This window comes from Mandrillus leucophaeus, unplaced genomic scaffold (assembly GCF_000951045.1).
Source record: "Mandrillus leucophaeus isolate KB7577 unplaced genomic scaffold, Mleu.le_1.0 Scaffold3, whole genome shotgun sequence".
Classification (NCBI taxonomy): domain Eukaryota; kingdom Metazoa; phylum Chordata; class Mammalia; order Primates; family Cercopithecidae; genus Mandrillus; species Mandrillus leucophaeus.
In genome coordinates, this window is record NW_012103142.1 from 15,831,406 (window position 1) to 15,853,131 (window position 21,726).

General features: G+C 39.9%; 1 protein-coding gene across 1 annotated transcript in view; it reads left to right on the forward strand.

The window, feature by feature from the left end:
* The window catches only part of OPN5 (opsin 5), a 43,162-nt gene extending 21,436 nt beyond the window's left edge, over positions 1-21,726 (forward strand). The window contains exons 5-7 of the mRNA XM_011986880.1: positions 5,249-5,490; positions 8,754-8,811; positions 21,066-21,726. Of these exons, the coding sequence (XP_011842270.1) occupies positions 5,249-5,490; positions 8,754-8,811; positions 21,066-21,074 (309 nt within the window). The 3' untranslated portion in view covers positions 21,075-21,726. The remainder of the gene's footprint in view (positions 1-5,248; positions 5,491-8,753; positions 8,812-21,065) is intronic.

Sequence of the window (21,726 nt, forward strand, 5' to 3'; positions counted from 1 at the left end):
AAGTGTCACCACTCTTATTTGTGTGTGTTTGAGAAGGAACCAAAGAAGGTAGGTCACAGTTGTCAAGATCCCTCCCTTCCTGCTTGTCACTGGTAGAGTCACTCAGTGACAGGTGGCTCTTATACAGGGAAGGTAGTAGTCCCATAATGGGAATTACTGTCTTTTAATATTATTTTCCTACTGGTTGGAATCAAATCCATATACTTGCTAGCTAGACCCAAGCTAGAAAAACAAAATCTTGTCACCCTCACGCTCCCGTCAATTGCGCTGTCTCCTGAAGCAGACAGGATGCACATTCTTCCTGTTCCCTAATGCATAGAGGTGATCTCTCCTGGGAACATTATCTCACTCTAGCCACTGAAATATCTTTGCTATCCCCAGTCTAATTGGTTCTGTAATGCGATTCAATCTTGTTATTGACGGGGAACTTATTTCATCTCTTTGGCCCTCTTTTTCAACCTTACTTTCACATCAATTCTATATCTTCCTCTCATCTATTTTATTATTCCAGGTAGTATGCAGCTTCAAGTGTTAGCTGAAGTCTTATTTGCATCTGAGCAAAGGAGCCTGGAGAGAGGAGCTGGGCACCCCCTCTGAAATAGTTGTTCCTAGAAAATCAGCGATTCTGCCCCACTCACACTGGTGAGTGGGGCTGAACCACGACTAGTATCACGGAGTTACTCAGAGTATCTCCATGCCAATGACTCTTCCCACTATTCCACACTGCCTCAGCACATTGAAAGGAGGGAAACTCCTTCTTAGAAACCTTACCTGCTGGAATGCTTCAGATGTATTAGACCCAGAGGCATAGCCTTGGAGAATTTACTTTCAACCACATTATTCTATTATTGCTTTAATTGGTTAATTAATTGGAATTGAGCAATTACGGACAACACTGCTTTTGTGACACAATGCCAGCTTGAATTGGTGCTAGAAACTGGCTATATCCCTTGGTCCTCTACAGCATGATGTACTTAAAATGAACTGGGTTGCAGATGTGTGATTCTTTTGTAGAAGCTAAACACGTACCCTGTGAATTTCCGCCCACAAAAATTGTCTAATTTAGGATTTGAAGTCTTACTGCTTTTCCAGTGACCCAAAAAGGCAGTGATAAAAGTGAAGTAATTAAAAAAAATAAACAACTTAGAAAAAGTTGATGGGTACAGGAGCCTGTGTTAGAACTGGCTTAAGAATATCTGGAATAGAGATTTTAGAAAATAAAAATTAAGACACATTTAGAATTGAGGAAAGTCAAAAACAGACTGATGAAAAGATTAAATGTATTCCAAGCTGAGTAGAAAGTGTTGACAAAAATGGAGTGTAACATGAAAGTTTTGAAAACTTTCGTGGCCTATATCTTAAAATAGTTTTTACATTTAAATGTTTAATATTTTGTGGAGTACATTTTAAAATGAAAAGGTTATAGAAAGTGAATGTCCCTTATATTAACTTTGTATTCACTTCAGAAACATAAATAACATTGCGTAGTACTTTTTAGATCTAGCCTTTTATCCCTCTTTCGGCTTTAAACTCAATTTCTAAGTCTTTCAATTTAAAGTATTTAGATTTATTCTAATCCCAGAAAAACCACAGTGATTCATTTGCTATGTGTTTGTAAAACTGCAGTATATTTAATTCTTCTATGTCCTTTTAAGAAGGATAACATAATGCAAATGTTTTAAGTCTTTCCTGTTACCCAATTGCACACTCTTCTAAAAGTAGAAAACACGTAAAATGTAGAAAATATTATGGACTAAGTGCTAATCTATTTTTTGTCAATGACTTTGGCAGCAACACAGAAAACAGCTTTTGGGATACTGTGAACTCATCATATGACTCACCAAAGAAGCAAAGATGGAGCTATGTTAAGTCCCTAGACATCTGCTAAAGCAAGCTTTATTTCTATAGTCAGTGTTTATTTGGGGATTTAGAAAAAGAAGGCCCTCACTGTGAGCCTTGAGGCATCCATTCCATTTACAAGCAAAAGTCACACAGACATAACCAAATAAAAATTTCTCCTGGGTAAGCTTTGTAGAAAGATAGAAAAGCAAGTCCAATGGGAGAGCTGCATGTGTACACTGGAACTTGACAGGTAAACTGTTAAGCACAGGTGACAATTTGGCCAAGAACTGAAAGCAAGGTTGCAGGTCATGCGGGAGATCTGGGCTCACTTGATTAATTTCCTGGGGATTCAGATTCTCTATTTGCAAAATGGAGCAAAATCGATATTATTAAGGGTTTTTGTGTGTGCATGCTGCAGTTAATGTTCAGAGATAAGGTCTGAAATTCTTGGGTGGAACTTTAGAACCTGAGACTTTAGGGCAGATTTTCCATGTTTCATTCTTATACACCCCACAGAGGTAGGTTTCCAGGGCAAACACACCCCATAGACAGGCTATTCCACAGGCCAAGTAGACCGGAGGCTGTGGAGCATTTCTTGCTTACCACTAAAGCGTACTGAGATGCATGTGCACACATATGACCTTGTTATGCGAAAAACACATCCAATCAACCGTCTAAAACAAAAAAGGCATTCACAAATAGTGTTGCTTTAATTATTACTAATAAAACATTGTATGTCTCACTCCTTATCATTGATTCTCTAGAACTTGTCATGACCCTGATGTTGGGAATTGTTATTTTGCTTCTCAAAGTGGGGGATGGGAGTAAAAGGAAGTGATACCTGGCATAGCTGCATCCTTACTCAGAGATTATAGGAAAGTCCAATTTTCCTAGAACTTTATAAAATCCCCAAGGTGGGTTTGATCAAGATCTTTTGAGTCATGTGCTGCTCTCTATTCCTATTATCGTAGCCAGGAATGTGTAGTCCTCTGCTTGGTCAGACTTGGGTCATGTGATGCCCATGATGTCAGCTTCATAAAGCAGCCTAGCAGGTTGAGGGGTGCTGGTGATGCTAAGGTAGAAGAGATACACTGGGAAGGTGGAAACAAAGGTAAAACAAACAAACAAACAACCCCCCGGCCCAAACAAATAGATGTCTACTGTGCAGAAGACTGATTTGAATGTAGATTTCAAATTTATTTTACGGAAGGAATATCCTAGTAGATAACAGTGTGTAAGGATACTTTGAAGTTAGTGTACGCTTTTTTAATTAGGGCCTGAAATAGCACAAGTTTTAAATAAAAACCAAAGTTTTGATTGCATTTGTTAGTCTCAATACTCTAATTTCTGATTTCTTCTTTAGACTCTTGCCCAGTCAAACCTGCCAAGAGTAGAAATTCTACATGGGCAGGGATGTGTCTGCTTTGTTTATTGCTTTATCCTTCACACAAAGCATGTAGAAGCTTGTTGATTGAATGAATAAACAATGATCTTTCTACCTTCTATTTTTTCCTGTGCCATTTTCCTCTACAGGCTAATCCTCCTAAGCAGAGCTCTCATCATATTTCCTGCTCAAAAACCTACTAGTGTCTCAAATAATATAGAATTAAGTGCAAGCTCAATAATGCCATACAAAACCCTGAATCTTTCTTTCCTGCCTCATTTCCCTTTGTTGCTTTCTCATACCACAGTGAATAGCTCACTGGTTCCTATACTGACCTCCCACATTCCTGTCTATGCCTTTACTTTGTTTCACCACTATTTCTTTATTTCTACTTGTCAAGGTGCATGTCCTCTTTGAAACTTTCCTCGATAGGCTGGGCGCAATGGCTCATGCCTGTAATCCCAGCACTTTGGAAGGCTGAGGTGGGTGGATCACCTAAGGTCAGGAGTTCGAGACCACCCTGGCCAACATGGTGAAACCCTAGCTCTACAAAAATAGAAAAATTAGCCAGGCATGGTGGTGCACACCTGTAATCACAGCTACTCGTGAGGCTGAGGCAGGAGAATCTCTTGAACCTGGCAGGCAGAGGTTGCAGTGAGCGAAGATCACAACACTGCACTCCAACCTGGGCAACAAGAGTGAAACTTCGTCTCAAAAAACAAACTCCCCAATTTGCCCAATAGGATGTACATGTGTCTTCCTCTGAGCTGCCACTTAAATCATATTCAGCCTTGTACTGTAGTTATTTGTATTCTAGAGGGATACAACTCAGGCTCTAGGTTTTACTGGTATTACCCCACTGCACTAGGCATAGTGTCTTACACAAAGACTTGTTGAAAAGAGTTTGTTGAAGTGAGATGATGTATAGGGGTCAGGTAGGTAGTTACACAGCACTAATTAGGACCACATTATTAAAGGGACTGAATTGCAGATGGTGAGAGACTTGTGAGGGTGTTTTAAACCCTATCACTAATTATTCTTTGGTCTGAAAATAAAGAGGTCCTGAAGGTGATTATAATTTTGTGAGAGTGAAAAGTGTTTTCTGGAAAAGTATTGTTCTATAAAACTGTGCCACTTTGGCTGAATCTCAATGACTTATTTTACATTATGTACCTAGTGATTTCCACTATCTGAGCCTCAAACCTGAGAAAAATTTGAGTCAAAAGAAATAACATTTAATAGAAATTTCTGAAAATGCAAATTAGAATTTCAAACTAGGGCAGAGTTTCTGTTTCCTGAGGTGAATATGGATGATGATTTAAAATTTCATCAAGGTTGGCCGGGCGCAGTGGCTCAAGCCTCTAATCCCAGCACTTTGGGAGGCCGAGACTGGAGGATCACGAGGTCAGGAGATCGAGACCATCCTGGCTAACACGGTGAAACCCCGTCTCTACTAAAAAATACAAAAAACTAGCCGGGCGTGGTGGCAGGACCCTGTAGTCCCAGCTACTCGGGAGGCTGAGGCAGGAGAATGGCGTTAACCCGGGAGGCGGAGCTTGCAGTGAGCTGAGATCCGGCCACTGCACTCCAGCCTGGGCGACAGAGTGAAAAAAAAAAAAAAAAAAAAAAAAAAAAAAAAAAAATTTCATCAAGGTGAATATGTTTTCCATCGAGTTTTTAAGTGAATGTGGGTTGAGAAGTCCAGAAATATGATTTCCTGCCACATGGAGGCATAATCTGACAGCTATTTGAGGGTTATATTTTGGGTCTTTGGGAACATTCAAATTCTAGAGTGGAAACTAGATAGGATGTGGTAAATGGGATAAAAAATTGTAATCACTTCTTTTGGCTGAACTTCGCAGAAGTCCATATGAAATGATTGATATAGACAAAGTAAATGAAAACAATGACAGACTTTCTTGGGTGTGAGAGGTGACCTGATCCTTCTCCGTACCCATCGTTTCAGACTCATGTCCTTTACCAGCTGTCTTGATTCTTTTCTCTGTTGCTTTCCCTCATCAGGTAGCGATGTTGATTTGTGCTGGATTCCTGATTGCCTGGATTCCTTATGCAGTGGTGTCTGTGTGGTCAGCTTTTGGAAGGCCAGACTCCATTCCCATACAGCTCTCTGTGGTGCCAACCCTACTTGCAAAATCTGCAGCGATGTACAATCCCATCATCTACCAAGTTATTGATTACAAATTTGCCTGTTGCCAAACTGGTGGTTTGAAAGCAACCAAGAAGAAGTCTCTGGAAGGCTTCAGGTAAAACTTCAGAAGCTGGAAATGAATTACACTCTCTTTGTTTCAAAATCCGGCAGGGTTCAAGCTCCTCAGATGTGCTGTCTTCTCAGGGTTAAAGCTCATCTCCTAGGAGTAGTGTAGGAAGGACTTTATTTTCTGTTTATCAAAGATCCTGAAATCAAGTGATCAGCTATGTAGAGGTTATATGACATGGATAGATAGTGAGAAGTGATTCTGTTTTCGATTCTGGAGCAACTAAGATACAGAGATGTGTCCATCTGAGCAACAACCACTGTTTATCCATGGCTCGTAAGTTGCATATCTGGGACCAAATCCATTTCATTCCAAGAGTACTATTTCACATGGCTTTGATCTCACAATAGAATGATTCTCTTGTTTGGCACATAACTACCACTAACTAAGGGCATAAAAGTTGGGCAGGCAGAGGAAGGAAGGGGAGAAGGGAGATGACATTTCTGCTGTGTGCCAGGTTTCTTTTATTTTATTTTCACAAGAGCCTTGGGTTATTCTCTCTCTTTGTCAGAAGAAGAAGTTGAGGTTCAAGTAAGGTTAAAGTTAAGCAAGCTGCCCATGTTTAAACAGCCAGAAAGTAGCAGAGGAGGAATTCAAATTCAAGTCTGCTGGGTTTCAAAATGTATGCTCCTTGGTTGATACTGTTTGTGCTACACAATGAAAAGAGTTTGGGAATCCAGCACCATTTTTCCTAAAGACCCAAAAAGCTCAGGGTGAGTACAGACTTGGGGGTTATTGGTGGTCTTCTGTGTCCACTCAGGGCCAGTATTAGCAGTAAAAAGTGGAACAGGCACCTGAATTCATGGTCTGAGGTGAGGGGTGTTGATAGGGCCCCTGGTTTCAGTGCTTTTTGTTCTTATTTACTTGATTTTTAGATATTTTTCAATACTTTTTCCCTTGAGTAAGTAAGGGACAGTGGAAAAAAAGTAGAACTAGCTATGAGAAGATGTGGGTTTTGTCTTGTTCTTTCATTGTGCCTGAGCAAGTGACATATATTTTGGACCTTAGGTTCCTCACAACGGATCAAACGCAAAGATGACAAAAAGGCACAAATAAAAGGTAGCATTATCATTATTGCCGTGGTACAGGGGAAGAGACGCACAATTTGAAGATAGAAGACCAGTATTTAATGTTCGGCTGTTTACAATATGTTTACAATAACTCTATATCGTTGAACAAATTAACAACATAGAGCCAGAACTGGAATAAACAGTAATAATACCCATCTCCTGAAGTTGTAAGAATTAAGCAAAACTGATGTGTGGAAAGATCTAAGGGATAATTGTTAGTAGTGCTTCCATATTTTTTGGTGGTTGCTGCCTTTGCTGTTGAATTGAACAGTTAAAACCAAGTGCTAAAACGCATCTCTTTCTGAAGTAATAACACTATGTCCTCATCAGCTATTGATATTTTGTTACAAATGCAGATGGAGAGAATAATTTTAATAGAGCAGTTGTGGGAGAAAGTAATGGCACACTTCTTCATCTGAAGGAGATGGGAGTTTGACAGGCATGACTGCAAGCAAATTTCACGTACCTCATCATTTTGCCTCAGACTGCCTCTGTGTTCTGTACATTCACTCACAACCGTGAGCAACCCATAAATATTCAATACTCAACTTTGGGAAGAGGGAAATTTATGTGGGAGAAAGTGACTTAGGGCCACAGACCTTTGGGAAAATCAGTCAGGCAAGAGACAGCTCGGTTCACTGGTTCCTATTAGCCGTTTATACGAAATACATCAATTACTCTGCTAGAGAAGGACAGGGCTATTTCTTTTCTCTAGAGGGTCAGCTTTCAGGGGAAAAAGCAGGTGGTAGAGTCGAAGCAGTGAAGAGCCCTTAGGTGCTAGAGGTTGAAGCCTCTTTGTGGAAGGAATGCTGAAGAGATATTGAGTCGCAGATTTTAGAAGGGGCAGCTTCAGAGAAGAGCAGAAGGGTGGATGGTAGCCACCAGACGTTTCTTTATATCTTTACAAAGAAGCCAGAAAGAAACCTTGTTTCTCTTGGTTGTTATTAAGAAGCTATGGAAGTGAGTAATGTGCGGGTCTGCAGAGCAATGTTAAGTGATGTGAAGCTAGTTTAGAATTATTGCACATACCAAAACAAGTGAATTAAACTGGATTAATCAATATCCTTGTTCTTTTCTTTTCTGAGCCCTGAAATGTTTTTGCTTATAAGGGGACGCCCTCTTGGGAAATATTTTGAAATCAAATAATAAAGCTAATGTATTGAATATGGGATGTGGAAATAAATTTTGCGTAATTTTAACAGTCTATTACAAGCTAAACTCATTTTTTCCTCCTGAATTGAATCCCCTGAGATTTTGGTAGAAGTTGGTGAACCAAAGGAAACAAATGTGGCCAAGAACTCTTTCTGGAATGTTATTCTTTTATCCAGATGTAGTCTCCCATATTTTGTAAACAGCGCTTCTCCACCCTGGCTGTGTAATGGAGACACCTGGGGAACTTTGAAAAATGACTGCTCCCTGGGCCCCATCTGTCGAGATTTGGCTTTGTCTGGATTGGTCCTGAGCTTCCATTGTTTAATTGTTTACCTCTCCCAGATGATTATCTTGTACATTGTTGAAAGCTAACGAACCAGAGGCTAAGAAAGGAAGACACTGGCAGTACAGCTCATGGAATCATAGGCCTTTGCCAACACAGAGACAAGTGAGGGCACCTATGGTCAGTGACAGGGGAAAGAGGCTTCAGATGCTAGGCCTATCTCAGATGGAGAAGAAATGTTCAAAAGGCACTGGGGGTTCAAACATTTGATTGGGGGTGTGCAGTGAAGGATGGGGTCATTTACATTCCTGGTATTGAGTGAAGATAACAAGGGAGAACAAAGCCACAAACTCTGGCGTTGCTATCATAATCAAACCTCCCCTGACCACCTTGGCTTGCAATGCTGTCTTATAAAGAACATTCCTTCAGTGGGTGAATCACAAGGCCTAGTTGAGTGCAGGTAGGTGTACAATTAATTGTGTTCTAGAAAACAGGAAACTCATGATGGCACAGGAAATGTGCCGTAAATGAGTGGCTTGTTTTTGGAAAACTCTGCTCAAATAATTCCTTGACTTTGAATATTCCAAATTGAATTATTATTTTCTATCTGTTGCTAATTCAAGATTTCTGCACGTAATCCTCATGGTAGTCGAGTTTGACATATACATAGGTATGTATATGTACATATGTATTTGTGTGTGTGTATATGTATATATTAAATTGCGTTTTTCTTCTCCTATATCTAGGCTACACACCGTAACCACAGTCAGGAAGTCCTCTGCTGTGCTGGAGATTCATGAAGAGGTATGAAGATGGATACAGCATCAGTATGGACACACTATTCACTTATTTGCCTCTTCACTGCTGTAAACATTTGATTGTGGCCACACTTTTGTCTTTATATTATATTTTTATATTTTGCATAGTTCTCCTCAAGCCAGGGGTTGCTGGGAAATTCCAATGGCTAAATGGAAACTAGATTACAGGATACTAATTTAAGGAATATTATCAGGATAAGCGTCCCTGGAACTTTCTTTTCATGTACTTTAAAACCTGTTGTCATGCCAAACAGAATTGAGTGTGAGATAGTGAGGAAAATGTTGAGAAATTTTATTTATTAGGGGGTTATTTCATTTTATTATATCATTGTCATTATTATTTCTTAATGTCGGGTTAGGGAGGCAGTTTCTGGGGCTCATTTAGGTGGACGATCATATATGTTGGGCCATGGCTCTTTGGTAGGTACTTTGGTTCTCACAGCCATTTTTCATGCTGGGGGAGGTTCACACTCTGATAGCAGTCATTCCACAAAGGAGTCCTCTGGGGAAATCAGTTTTGCCTTAAATCACTAATGGAAAACTCTCCTGTATCTCCAAATTTAAAGACAACAGTAATTTCCGCTGATGATAATTTTACCCACGTGGGTTTTCTCATTAAGTTCTACTTACTAAAATCATGGATGTAACAGGGCATTATGAGTTGTAATTGCTTAAGTAGTGAATTTAGTGAAGATAGCTATTTGGAAGTGTTATTTCTTCTCTTTGTTCTTTGTTAGCTTGTTATTTCTTTTGTTCATTCTTTTTTTAAACAAACACCTTTTGAGGCAGATAGGTAAAGAGATGTAGATGTGAATGAGATGGAGTGATTTCAAAGACAGATTCCTGCCCTTTAAAAGCTACTGAAAGGAGAAGGCATGTAGATACTATGTCCAAATAGGTTTTCTACTCGTTGTCTATTATCTTTTCTCCTAATCTGATAAGCAGGGCCATCTACATTGCAGTTCTTTTAATTAAATGACTAGACAGGTGTTCTCTATGCTTCTCTATTCCACCCACCTCCCCTTCTGCTATGAACTTAAGCCTTGCTCATCAATTGTGATTCTGCCTTTCTGGTAGCTGCCAGCAAGAACAGTGAAAAGGGGAAGAGGGTGGCCCCTCTCATGCCATTGATAACCTCTCCACTCCTTCCACTTGAAGGTTTATAGAGAATCATACCCTCCTCCAAGGCTCAACCTCAGTACATGGCACCTTCAGTTCCTTTGTCTTTGTTCTTCGTCAGTCAAGGGTGTGGCATGAGGAATGACTTGATAGGTGTCATTGGTTTAAGATACATGCCAAATAAATGTTGGAAAAACATGCTCTATGATCAAAACAACAACAACAACAACAACAAGCAACAACTCTGCTTGGGGCTTATGACTGCATATCAAAGTCTGGAGAAAAGAAGAGGCAGAATTGTCATTAGACTAGAAAGGCAAGGAACTTTTCGGCAAATGTGTAAATTATAGAGGTGTGAGAGTGTGTGGCACTTCAGATGGAGGTGGACACAGCTGTAAAGCACAGTCAGGTTTGCACTCCTCCTCTGTGCCCTTTGGCAAGTTTGAAAGATGAGGATAATAACAATAGTATCACAGGGTCATTGTGAGACTTATGAAATAGTATCCACATAAGTCACTTAGCACTATGCGGGTGACAGAGAAGCATCCCTGTGTACTAACAACTGCTCTTATTATTATTAAGGCGAGTGGTGGTGGTCAGAAGTGGAGCTGGGAGTGGCAGTCTGGCAGGAGCCAAATCAGACTCCAAAGGCCTTGTTGTTTATGCTGTAATATGGATTTTATCATGATGGTAATAGGGAGACCATTCGTGATTTTAGGCTGGGGAAGAAAGACCAGTCTGGTGCCAATGTGGAAGGTGGATTGTCTGCACAAGAGTGGGGAATCAAGAGTAGAGGTCAATAGACCAGTTAAGAGGCTTTATAAAAAAAATCGCAACTTATGAGAACCTGAATTAAAAAATGGCACTAAAAATGAAGATGAAAATTTAGGTTTAAAATATTTTGAAAAGTGACAAAAAAGTGGTAATTGATTACATGGATGAATAAGAGTTGAAGATAACTTGGGGCCATCTGTTTAGGAAATAATGTAGATAATGGTGTTTACAGAGGGGAAAAATACAGGAGAGCGAGTGGGATGGGGGAGAGAGTGAATTATATTTAGAACATGTTGAACGTGGAGCATTTGCAACGTAGGTAAAGATATTCAAAATAGGTAGTTAAAAATAATCTAAAGTCATACTGAATGATATATAGATTATATCATTATATCATTATAACGATATAATTATAGATTATAGAGTTGCAGAGTGAAGCAGGTAGGACAAGAATGCTAAAAGAGAAATTGCTGGTTTTAAATGACCTGAAGAAAGTGAAGTGAAGGAGATTTTTTTCCTTCTTCTTCTTTTTTGTGGGGGGATGATTATGGAAGTGGATGATGGATGGTGGTGCAGATAAGAAAAGGAGAAAAGAACACTCAGGTTGGTGTAGATTTGTCTAGAAGGTGGAATTTAACATTAACATTGTACAAACGTTCCTGAAAACAGGTACTTTAACTGTTTAGCTAGAATATGGTCTTTAACATGGCTTTATAAATGCATGTATAAGAAAAATTGGCATAGTGAAAAGGAAAAAAACAGTTTAAATTGTAGGAGCTTTGGAGGAGATCCTAGAGTTAATGTCTGCTATCAATTTGAAAAATACGATTTAAGTCCTCCATGCTTTGGTACTACATTGTTTTGGGTAATACTCTGAGAGCTGGGAGGCACCAGAATTGATAGAGATGTGGTTCTTGGGGTAGAATGGAGGAAGAAAAAGCAAGGAGTCTTTGAAGTTTGGCTCATGTACACCAGACTGTCAGTGGATAATTTCCTGAGTGGGTTTTATTTCCCCAGTGGCTTCCAATGATTGGAGAAAGCTCTGTACAGTCCTCAAACACATCTGCAAATTCAATTTTAGCTTAAAAAAAGATATATTGCATTTTATGTCTGGGAGCATTATGAGAAAGACTGCAAAATCCTTGAGCTTGTAGCTATGCCTGTTCTCCTTTGGGTTTTCATAACTGGTCTAGTGCCTGATGCATAAAGGACACTTGGAAAGTTAATGGTTGAAATCAAACAAGTAATGACTTGGGGGAGATATGGAAACATGGGCTAGAATATTAAATCAAGAATGTAAAATCCTGGATCCCCGGACTTTCATTTAAACATGGCCTATCTTGTTAACAAATAAATGAGTAAATAAATTTGTAAAATGGAAATTGAGAGTAGAAATGCCCTACTAACTTGAAAAGTTGGATTTTAAGAATCATAATAAAATATAAATATATTTTAAGTTCCTCCAAGTAGAATGAAGCAATAAGAATATATTTCACAGTAAAATCCAAGTTTTCGACTTTTAGAAATGTAATTGTCTTGAGAATCAAGCATTATGCTTATTTAGAACTGAAATGGTAACTACCGAAATCTGTCTCATTTAATTTCCCACCACTGCCTTTAATGACCTTTAGCAACATGAGCCACAAGTCTACAAATAGAAATGCTTCTCCATTAAGTTAGTGCAAATGAGGGAGAAAAGACAAGAAAAGGAGGGGGAAAGAGGAAGAGTCAGAGCTAGCTGATGAGTAGGCTGCTGCGGGGATCAATGATGCCGGCATAATGAAATGTCTTGAAGGCTGCCAAAACGTCAGAGAACATTATATATAGAATGAAAATATATGTCATTAAAGAAAAAAGGTTAGCAGAGATAGCATCAGTCTTTGATTCAATAACTAATTTTGTAGAGAGGGAGCCAGACCTCATTGTCCAGGAGGTCAAAGGGTTGACCATTCTGTTATCATGGGGCAAAAGGCAATAAATATAAGACCCCACAGGGGATTTGCTAAGAAAACACATTTAAGGGCATGCCCTCAGTCAGTACAGACTTTGCTCAAAGCCTCATGCTATTGGTGGATGCCATATTGTAAAATCCCTGGTCACCACTGTGACCCTCAATGATTTTTAAATGATTTAACCTTCAACATATTTGTTCATCAGGTTATGGGACTACGTGGGATATATTCTAAAAATACTTTAAGAAATTTGAATCAAACCATTATCATTTAAACTGATTTTCTCAATTCCTTTGAACCTTCTTTCCTTAGCCTGACAAATATACCCTCACATGCACCACGAGGTCTGGAATAGACAGACAACTATTACTTAAAACATATGTGAGAGAAAAAATTCTTTCAGGTATACATGGGCTTTGTTAGTTTTGTTTTAGTTTGGTTTTAATATTGGCCAAATCTACATAGGCAAATACTGCATTCACTCATTCAGCTTTGCATTCAGGCACTTCTAAGCACCTGCAGTATACACTGTCCTGAATGTTTGGAAGATACAAAAGAAGGGGACAATGTGTTTTTAGTTCCTTAGGGATTTGAGGGTTTTGGCAAAGTTTTGACCTTTCTATATATTGTAAATACCTTTAAGTGTGGTAGTTTTTAGATGAAGACCTATAGGTTTACTTTGATGACAGAAACTGCAAAATATCAGGAGAAGTCCTGGGAATTGATTTGCATATGTCTCTGTTCCCCTGATGAGGAGAGAACTATGGGGCTTTTGCAAGGTCTTCTAGGGCAGAATTCAATCATTGCCAGGCCAATGTTCTCCTGTTATCTCTGGGTGTTTGAATGTTTGGTTCAAGCAAGGGAAAATTTCTTGAGTCAGTTTTCTTCTTCAGGATACAGCAAAATGGAGCTGGCCAAGTGATTTGGGGCAGTGTGGATTAGAACATTTTCTTCTAAACAGTACCTAGAGCATTGGAGGCACAGCGTAGAAGTTCAGAGTACAGTTTCAGAATTAGCAGATCTGATCTCAAACTCAGGTGCTGTCATTTACCAGCTGTGTAGGCATATTACTTGATCTCTCAGTGTCCTTGGTTGTCCTCATTGTGGAATAGGGACAGTCTCATCTCATTAGGATTTGTTGTGATTCATGTATCATCTGTAAGATTCTCAGGACAGTTCTGGCCCATTGAAAATATAAGATAAAAGGAAACTATTGTTATCATCACTATTAGAGGAAATAGGTAATTATTCCAAGTGGGTTTTGTAGTGATAGGAGTGAATCCTGTTCTTGAGGAGGTAGGAGGACATTTCTTAATATGTCTGGTCACCATAGATCTGGGAGATGTTCAATCTGTTTGAGAAAGTGAGAAACACACCAAGATTCTGTGGAAATAGCAACTGGTAGCTCTGCTACAGGAAACTTGTAGTGTTAGGAACTGATGCTATGAGAGATATTTGCCCTTTTGAGCCACGATTGGAGGTGCCAGGTAGTGCATGAGACCAAGGAGAATAGAGATTTACTCCACTCCGGTGGGAGTCATCATGGAGACATACTGGCAATGGAGAAGGGGGCCAGAGCACCTTGCCTATTTAGCTTTCACGAAAGGGTCTAGATATTCAGCCTTCCACTAGACAGTTTGCTGAGATGGGAACACAACTCCTTACCATAGATTTTTTCCTGGAATGCAGGTAGAAACAAATTCTCACTGAGCTTCATGCCAGTTACAGAAATTCTCAATTATCGAGACCTCTAATTCTGACTTTAAATACATAAAAGTGTATTGAAAGCAGAGAAGATTCCATTTTGGAGGCCCATCTGGGGTTTAAACTCATTAATATCTGCATATGATGTTGTTGTATATAGAGTGGTTTAAATCCTTGTTACCCAAAATGTAGTCTGCAGACCCAGAGCTTGGGTATCTCCTGAGAGCTCATTAGAAAAAAAGAACTTCAGCCCCATGCCTGACCCACTACTGAATCCGAATCTGTAATTTAACAAGGTGACTTTCCTGCCCATTGAATTTGATTAAGTCAATGATTCTGTTAAGACTAATGTGTTTTTAAGTCTTTTTTCCATTGGATGTGGTCACAGTCAGAGGTGTCCTGAGAAATAGTACCATAATCAGTGGGCAGCTGTATAAGAGCAAGGACTTGGAGTCTTGAAAGTATCCCTGGATACTGGGGATTTGTGAGCAGGACACTCTCTAAGGTATGTTTCACCCTCAGGACAAAGGGAGATTATGGCATCAACTGTCTTGCGGGGAGAATTCTGAGATGATAGCCTCCAGTGGAACACTAGGGACAAAGGCCCATTGACCTCTTCAAGAAACCAGGGAAGGGGAAAATGAAGCTCTTGGGTGAGTCAGCATTTCTTCGCATACAGCTATGTTAGGATTGACTACTTAGAGCTAATTTGTTCAGAAAGAAGGATATTTTCCTTAATACCAAGAGTTACACTTATCTAAGTATTTTCTACTTTGAAAGTGGCATTCACTTCCAATAGCCACCCGATCCACATATATATACACCCAAAGAATAAAATCTAATTTGTTAGAGGGGGAAAAGGCACCTAATACATTTGAAAAATGAGCCAAATTCATCAGCAAGCATGTGGGATTTATTCAAACTGCTCAGAACAGATCTGAATCTACACATTCTGACATTCCATCCATGTAGAAGCAAAGCCATGTGTGAGACCAGGCTGATAAAATGACTTAAATGATTGTAAGTGAAGAAGAATAATAGCATTGAAGCAGCAAGTTACTCACGACATTTCCAGAGAGTGGAGAATCAGGCACTCTTCTCTAAATATAGGACTGGGCCTGAACATTGTACAAACACTTCCAAGCTAGCGTTTTGTAGAAACTCACTGCCAGTGGGGATTTGGCAGGGCATTCATCCAGAGGATAATCTCAATCTGCAGTTGAGCCTGTGTGAAGGGCACAGATGAGGCTCTTAGCTCAGGATGGCGATGAAACCACACACTCCACAAAGATGATGTCTCTCCAAAGCATGGGAAAGTGTTCCAAGGTGAGAGATGACCCTATCCACCTCTTTTGAGCTATTTTCGGTATTGTTAGATGAGGTACCTGGGCAGGCATGGAAAATCAGCAGTCAGGTCAGCTGGGAGCTGGGATATTATGTAGACTTCACTGTAAGAAATGACTGGCTCAAAGGTGTTCATGACAAGGGTTTAAAGCAACTGGAGTGTATTGAGGCTGAGCAAATATGGTGGAAAGGAGAGGGAGAGTGGAGGCAATGTGAGTGTCTGAGATGGTTAATAAGCAAGAGAATTTCCTGTCTCATTCTGGGTTGCAGCAGCTGCTGCTGGTCCAAGCCTTGCAAACGAAGACAGGCATTTAGAAGATCTAATAAGCTGAGGACCGTGTGGGCAGAGGAGAGCAACAACTTCTTCTAGACAAACCCTGCCAAAAAAAAAATGCTTGCAAAAGTTGGTACAAAAAGGAGGCAGGTGTGGCTTCTTTACATTTTTTTTTTTTTTAATTATTTTTAGCTCCTGGAGCAAATATCAGAAGTGGTTAAATAACTGTACTTGTAATTTAGCAGCACAATAAGAATCACAACAAGAATATGTGACTGTTGTACTCACCCCAGGACATCCTAAATTTCCTGAGTAGTGGCATCAGTGCCATGACTTGCTGGTCAGAAATCTCTAAGTAATTCTGAAAATTAGGAATATTATATATATATTACAGTATAATTAGAAATATATATATACATTACAATATAAGTAGAAATGTGATACTGGAGAGGAGAAAGGGAGTAATTTATTCCACATTCAGTAGTTTAGTGCCTCGGTTTCATTCAGTGTTAGCAGAATTTAATTTAATTTAATTTAATACAATTATTAATTAACAGTTCATCATTCACTATAAATGATTTTCACATGAACGAAACCATTTGCATTAGTCAGGCTGCTGCTGTTGCGGGCATGTTTCCCATTATAGTGTCTTATAGGTTTTTCAATTTAAGTTCTGTGCTTCAGAATGGTTGAAATTATAGGGGAAGCGATATTATTCCAGAAAATACCCTGCTGATTTTATTTCTAATGCAAACATAAGTGAGGAGTGGGAGGAAATATTCTGAGGTAGTGAGTCTTAGATGTCAGCTCACTCTGTATTAATTCCAGTTAATACAAATAGGTAAAATGTGTTCTCATTATAGTGAGAACATGATTAAAGTCGGAAACTTGAGTTATTTTCTGGGAAGCAAATTCCTTCAAGCAAAATAATAAAAGCTACAATATTAAGTTTAACATATGCCAAGCATTGGTTTTATGTAAGAGTCAGCATACTACAGCCCTGTGGCCAAATCCGGCCCACTGCCTGTTTTTGTAAATAAAGTTTTAATGGAACACAACCATGCCCACTTGTTTACATATTGTCTACAGCCGCTTCTCCTTTCGAGTAGAGAGAGAGAGAGAGAGAGAGAGAGACAGAGAGAGAGACTGTCAGTTTTGCAAAACCTAAAATAGGAACTTTCTGGCCCTTTGTGGGAAAACTTTGCTGAAGTCTGCTCTACTTTTTTACTTGTTTTAACAGCCCTAGGGGTTATTCTTTGTCCCCTATCAGGAAACTGAGGCACAGAGAATTTATGCAGCCTGCTCAAAATTACACAGCCTGTCAGTGGAAGAGCTGGGATTCCAGCTTTCTCAGTCTGCCTCTGAAGCCTGTGACTCTTAGTACTTTGCTATATGGTTGACCGATTTATTCTGTATTTAGATTTCTTCTTTCATCTCGCTTGATTTAAACTCCCACTCTAGGTCTCTTACAATAATTCTATTTCCTTGCTTGATTTACACTTGAGATGAGAAATTAGAGCTGATTTATATTCCTCTTGAGGGAGTCAGGAGGTCCTAGACCAAGCGCACCAAATCCTAACTTGGTTTATGGGATAAGGGAACCAGTTGTATGGGGGTATGATAGCATCTGAGGATAAATTCCAATAGACATTATTTATTGAGTGTTTCCTATATAGGATGCAAGGCAAAAAATAAGGCATGCTCCTTATATGAAAATAGATCACGGTGTGGTGGAAAAAAAACAAGAAAGTACAGTTGACTCTTGAACAATGTGGGGGTTAGGGGCACTGATCAGCCATGCAGTTGAAAACCTGCCTATAACTCTGGACCTGTCTCTTATACACATCTAGATGTGTATAAGAGACAGCTCTTGAACAATGTGGGGGTTAGGGGCACTGATCAGCCATGCAGTTGAAAACCTGCCTATAACTCTGGACTCTCCCAAAACTTAACTATTAATGGCCTACTGTTGACCAGAGGCCTTACCAAGAACAGAAACAGTCGATTAACACATATTTTTTATGTTATATGTATTATATACTGTATTCTTACAATACAAAAAGCTAGAGAAAATATTAAGAAAATCATAGAAAAGAGAAAATATATTTATTGTTCATTAAATGGAAGTGAATCATCATAAAGCTTTTATCCATATTGTCTTCACATTGAGTAGGCTGAGGAGGTAGAGGAGGAGTTGGTCTCGCTGCATCAGGTATGGCAGAGGCAGAAGTGGTGGAGGAAGAGGAAGGGGAGGCAGGCGAGGCAGGCACACTTGGTTTAACTTTTGTTTCTTTAAAAATCCACATATATAAGTGAACCTGTGCAATTCAAACCAGTGTTGTTCAAGGGTCAGCTGTAGATGGTCTCATTACCTTGTGGGGAATGCTATGACAGAAGCTGCACAGGGAGGGCTCTCCTAAGCCACACGGGTGTGGGAGGGGATGGAACCCAGGGACATTGCTGAAAGACACAATCCCCGATGGAAGTTGGTCAGAAAAAAATTCTAGGAGGGTCTTCAAAACCAGAGAGAGCTTTGTGAGGAAGAGCACACTGAATGTCTTGGCACAGTATTATTCTGGAGGCTCTGAGAAGTTGGGTAAGAGACAGAAAGGAGTCAATTCACTAAGGTCTTTGAACACTGATATCATCACAGTCAATAATTTTCACTGTTTCCAGTTGACTGTGGGAAAAATATGTGAGCAATTTTAGTACATGTAAATTGTTTTAAGATTTTTATTTTAAATCCTATAGTTTCAGGCCAATGTTGTCCTTCTTCTCATCAAAATGTAGCATTCGAAGTACCTATATTAGGGTTGCATGGGATGCTGGTTAAAATGTAAATCATTGGGCCCCACTCACACCTCATACATCTGACTGTCTGTGGAATAGTGGCTACAAATCTGCATTTAAAAAATGCAGGTGTGGCCAGGCATGGTGGCTCACACCTGTAATCCCAGCACTTTGGGAGGCCAAGGTGGGCAGATCACATGGTCAGGAGTTCAAGGGCAGCCTGGTCAGTACGGCAAAACCCCGTCTCTACTAAAAATATAAAAATTAGTTGGGTGTGGTGGCACGCACCTGTAGTCCCACCTACTTGGGAGGCTGAGGCAGGAGAATCGCTTGAACCTAGAAGGCAGAGGTTGCAGCAAGCCGAGATCACGCCACTACCCTCCAGCCTGGGTGACAGTGAGACTCCGTCTCAAAAAAAGAAAGCAGGTGATTCTTATTCCAGGTGACTCTTATACACTCCACAATTTGAGAAACATTGAAGGATAGTTTTAAGAAGAAATCAGGGGAAAATACATCCATACAAGGTCTGTTAAATGTCTGAATGCTGGTACCTGGGCTACAGAGAGAGGGTAATTACATTTTGGAAGTACTTTGGAAATAAACATGGACGAGAGTTTGTTATTAATTGAGTGTGGATGGTGGCTAGCAAGAAGAAAGGAAATGCCTTTCCTTATTGAAAAAAATATGACTTAGGCTATTGACACGAGATAGAGAATATTTTCCTCACACCCAAAACTGTACTCTTCCTATCTTTTCTCCTAGATTAATTTAGATTCTTGCTCAATGAATTCCCCAGTTTTTACTCTGAAATGAAACGTACCAGCCACTTTGGAAATGGATGCCCAGTTTAGTTCCATAGAAACTCAAAGGCATGTCCAGAGTAGTAGGTTGGAATTTGTATTTCTTGAGATGAAGAGGCTGGTATGTAACAGGGTGTGTTTGAAATTGTCTTGCCAAATGAGAGTGCTGTGGAGTCTGGCAAGAAGGGCAGTGTAGTTCTATTACAGAGTCTGTTCTGTAGGCAGATTGGCCATGAGAGCTAATAAAAATTTGTTCATGAATGAACATCATTAGAGTATTTTTTTATATTGTAAAAAAATGTTATTTGGTTGATTGTTTTTATCCTGCCACACTTATGTTGTTCAAATCCTCCAAACGACATCTTCCGTCTTCACAGCTCCACAAACTAATCTGTTCTAGATAATCCAAAAGTAGGATAAGACTTTCCTCTCCTGTTTTCGAAGGACACACCTTTGAGGAGGATGCAGTTTGCCTTGGCTGCTCTGAATAACACAAGAAAATAGCATAAAATCCTGCTGTGATCCCAGCAAAGCCCCAAGCCACATACTTGTTGAAAGGAACATAACTAAGACAGTCATCAGAACTGAATTCTGACTCTGGTTAGTTATGTGGCCTTGACCCAATGTGTGACTGCATATTGATGTAGACTGAGACACAAATTTAAACCTCAGGAAGCTTATACTTAAACAGAAAAGACAGAGTCAGGGGTTGGAGAGATAGTCTGGCTTCAACAAGGAAGCACTATTTGGGCAAAAACTTAAAGAACAGATTAAGTTTTCAGGCATAGAAGGAGGCAGAGGGACATAACTGGAAGCCCTAGCAGAGTCATACCTGGAAGACAGACAAAAGTTTATACTGGATGGATTGAAGGGTATGTAAGGAGAAGATACCTACCTGTCAGGGGAGACACCACGATTCCTAAGATTGCTTTCCCAGGGCAAGGCTTATCCATTGCAAGTTGGATGTACTGACCCCTGAGACACCTCCAAATATGGGAAACTCTACTGCAGAATTTGTGGTAGTGTGGGACTGTGTTCATGCTCTCCTCTGGTTAAAAAAAAAAAAATCTTAAAAAATGAAAAAGAAGGGTATATGGGAGAAAATTAGGCAGTATAGGTGAGTAGGGAGAAGATCCTGCAAGGCCTTACAGGTTAGTCTTTGGAGGTTGCATTTCATTCTAGGCAATGCTTAGGAGTAGAAGACAAGGACATGTATTGGGAGACTTTGGAGATTCTATAGGTAAGAAAGGACCCTGAACTAGAATTGCAGCCATTAGAACATCCAGGAAGGGAACAGGGCAGGATGCACCTGGAAAGAGGACTCTGCATGTTCTGAGAGAAGCCATCTCAGTGACAATGTCCATTGCAATCCCAGTTCTTTTGGTGTGTGTATGGTATGTTTAGGCTCTGAATTTAGTTTTGGACTTTCTCCACTTACTGGCTGTGTGCCTCACCCTAAAACTCAATTTTTTCTTCTCTACAGTGGGAATAACAAATGTTCTGGTTGTGAAGAGTGCATCTGAAGTGCTTACACAGCGTCTGGCACATGCAGAGAAATTAGCTTACAAATGTTAAGTTTCTGACTTCTCGCCTCCACTCCACTCACCCTGTCAGGAAAAAATAATTCACAAGGAATATCAAAACAATGATGCACCCTAGGAGTATCCAAGTATCTTAGCTGAGTTATCTCACTCTAGTATAGTGGCAGAGTTACAATTAGAGAGTGCTAGAAACCCACGCTTTCAGCATCCTGCAGTGCACACCTCAGTCTAGTCAGTAAGGACCTCACTTTCTTCTGAACTGGGGCTTGTGAACGCTAGCCTGGAAAGCCTGATTCAAGGAGATCAGGCTATGTCTCTAACTGGAGCAGCTACACTCCACATCTGTAATTTGATTTGTTCTATTGCAGATGATGTACTGGGCAGAGGTGAGTGTGGATTGGTGAAAATCTGTTTTTATGACTGGCAAAGCAGTGCAGGGGGTCTTTTACTGATAAGAAGCATCATCAGTAGAGTTTGTCCCTGATGCCTTTACCACAGCATCTGAGCCGCTCTCAAGTTTTTCCAGGCCAGCTCCAGTTTCAGTGAGGATAGTGTGGGCTTTCTATGCCCCGAATATTCTTACTATAGTTAATATGTAGGTTA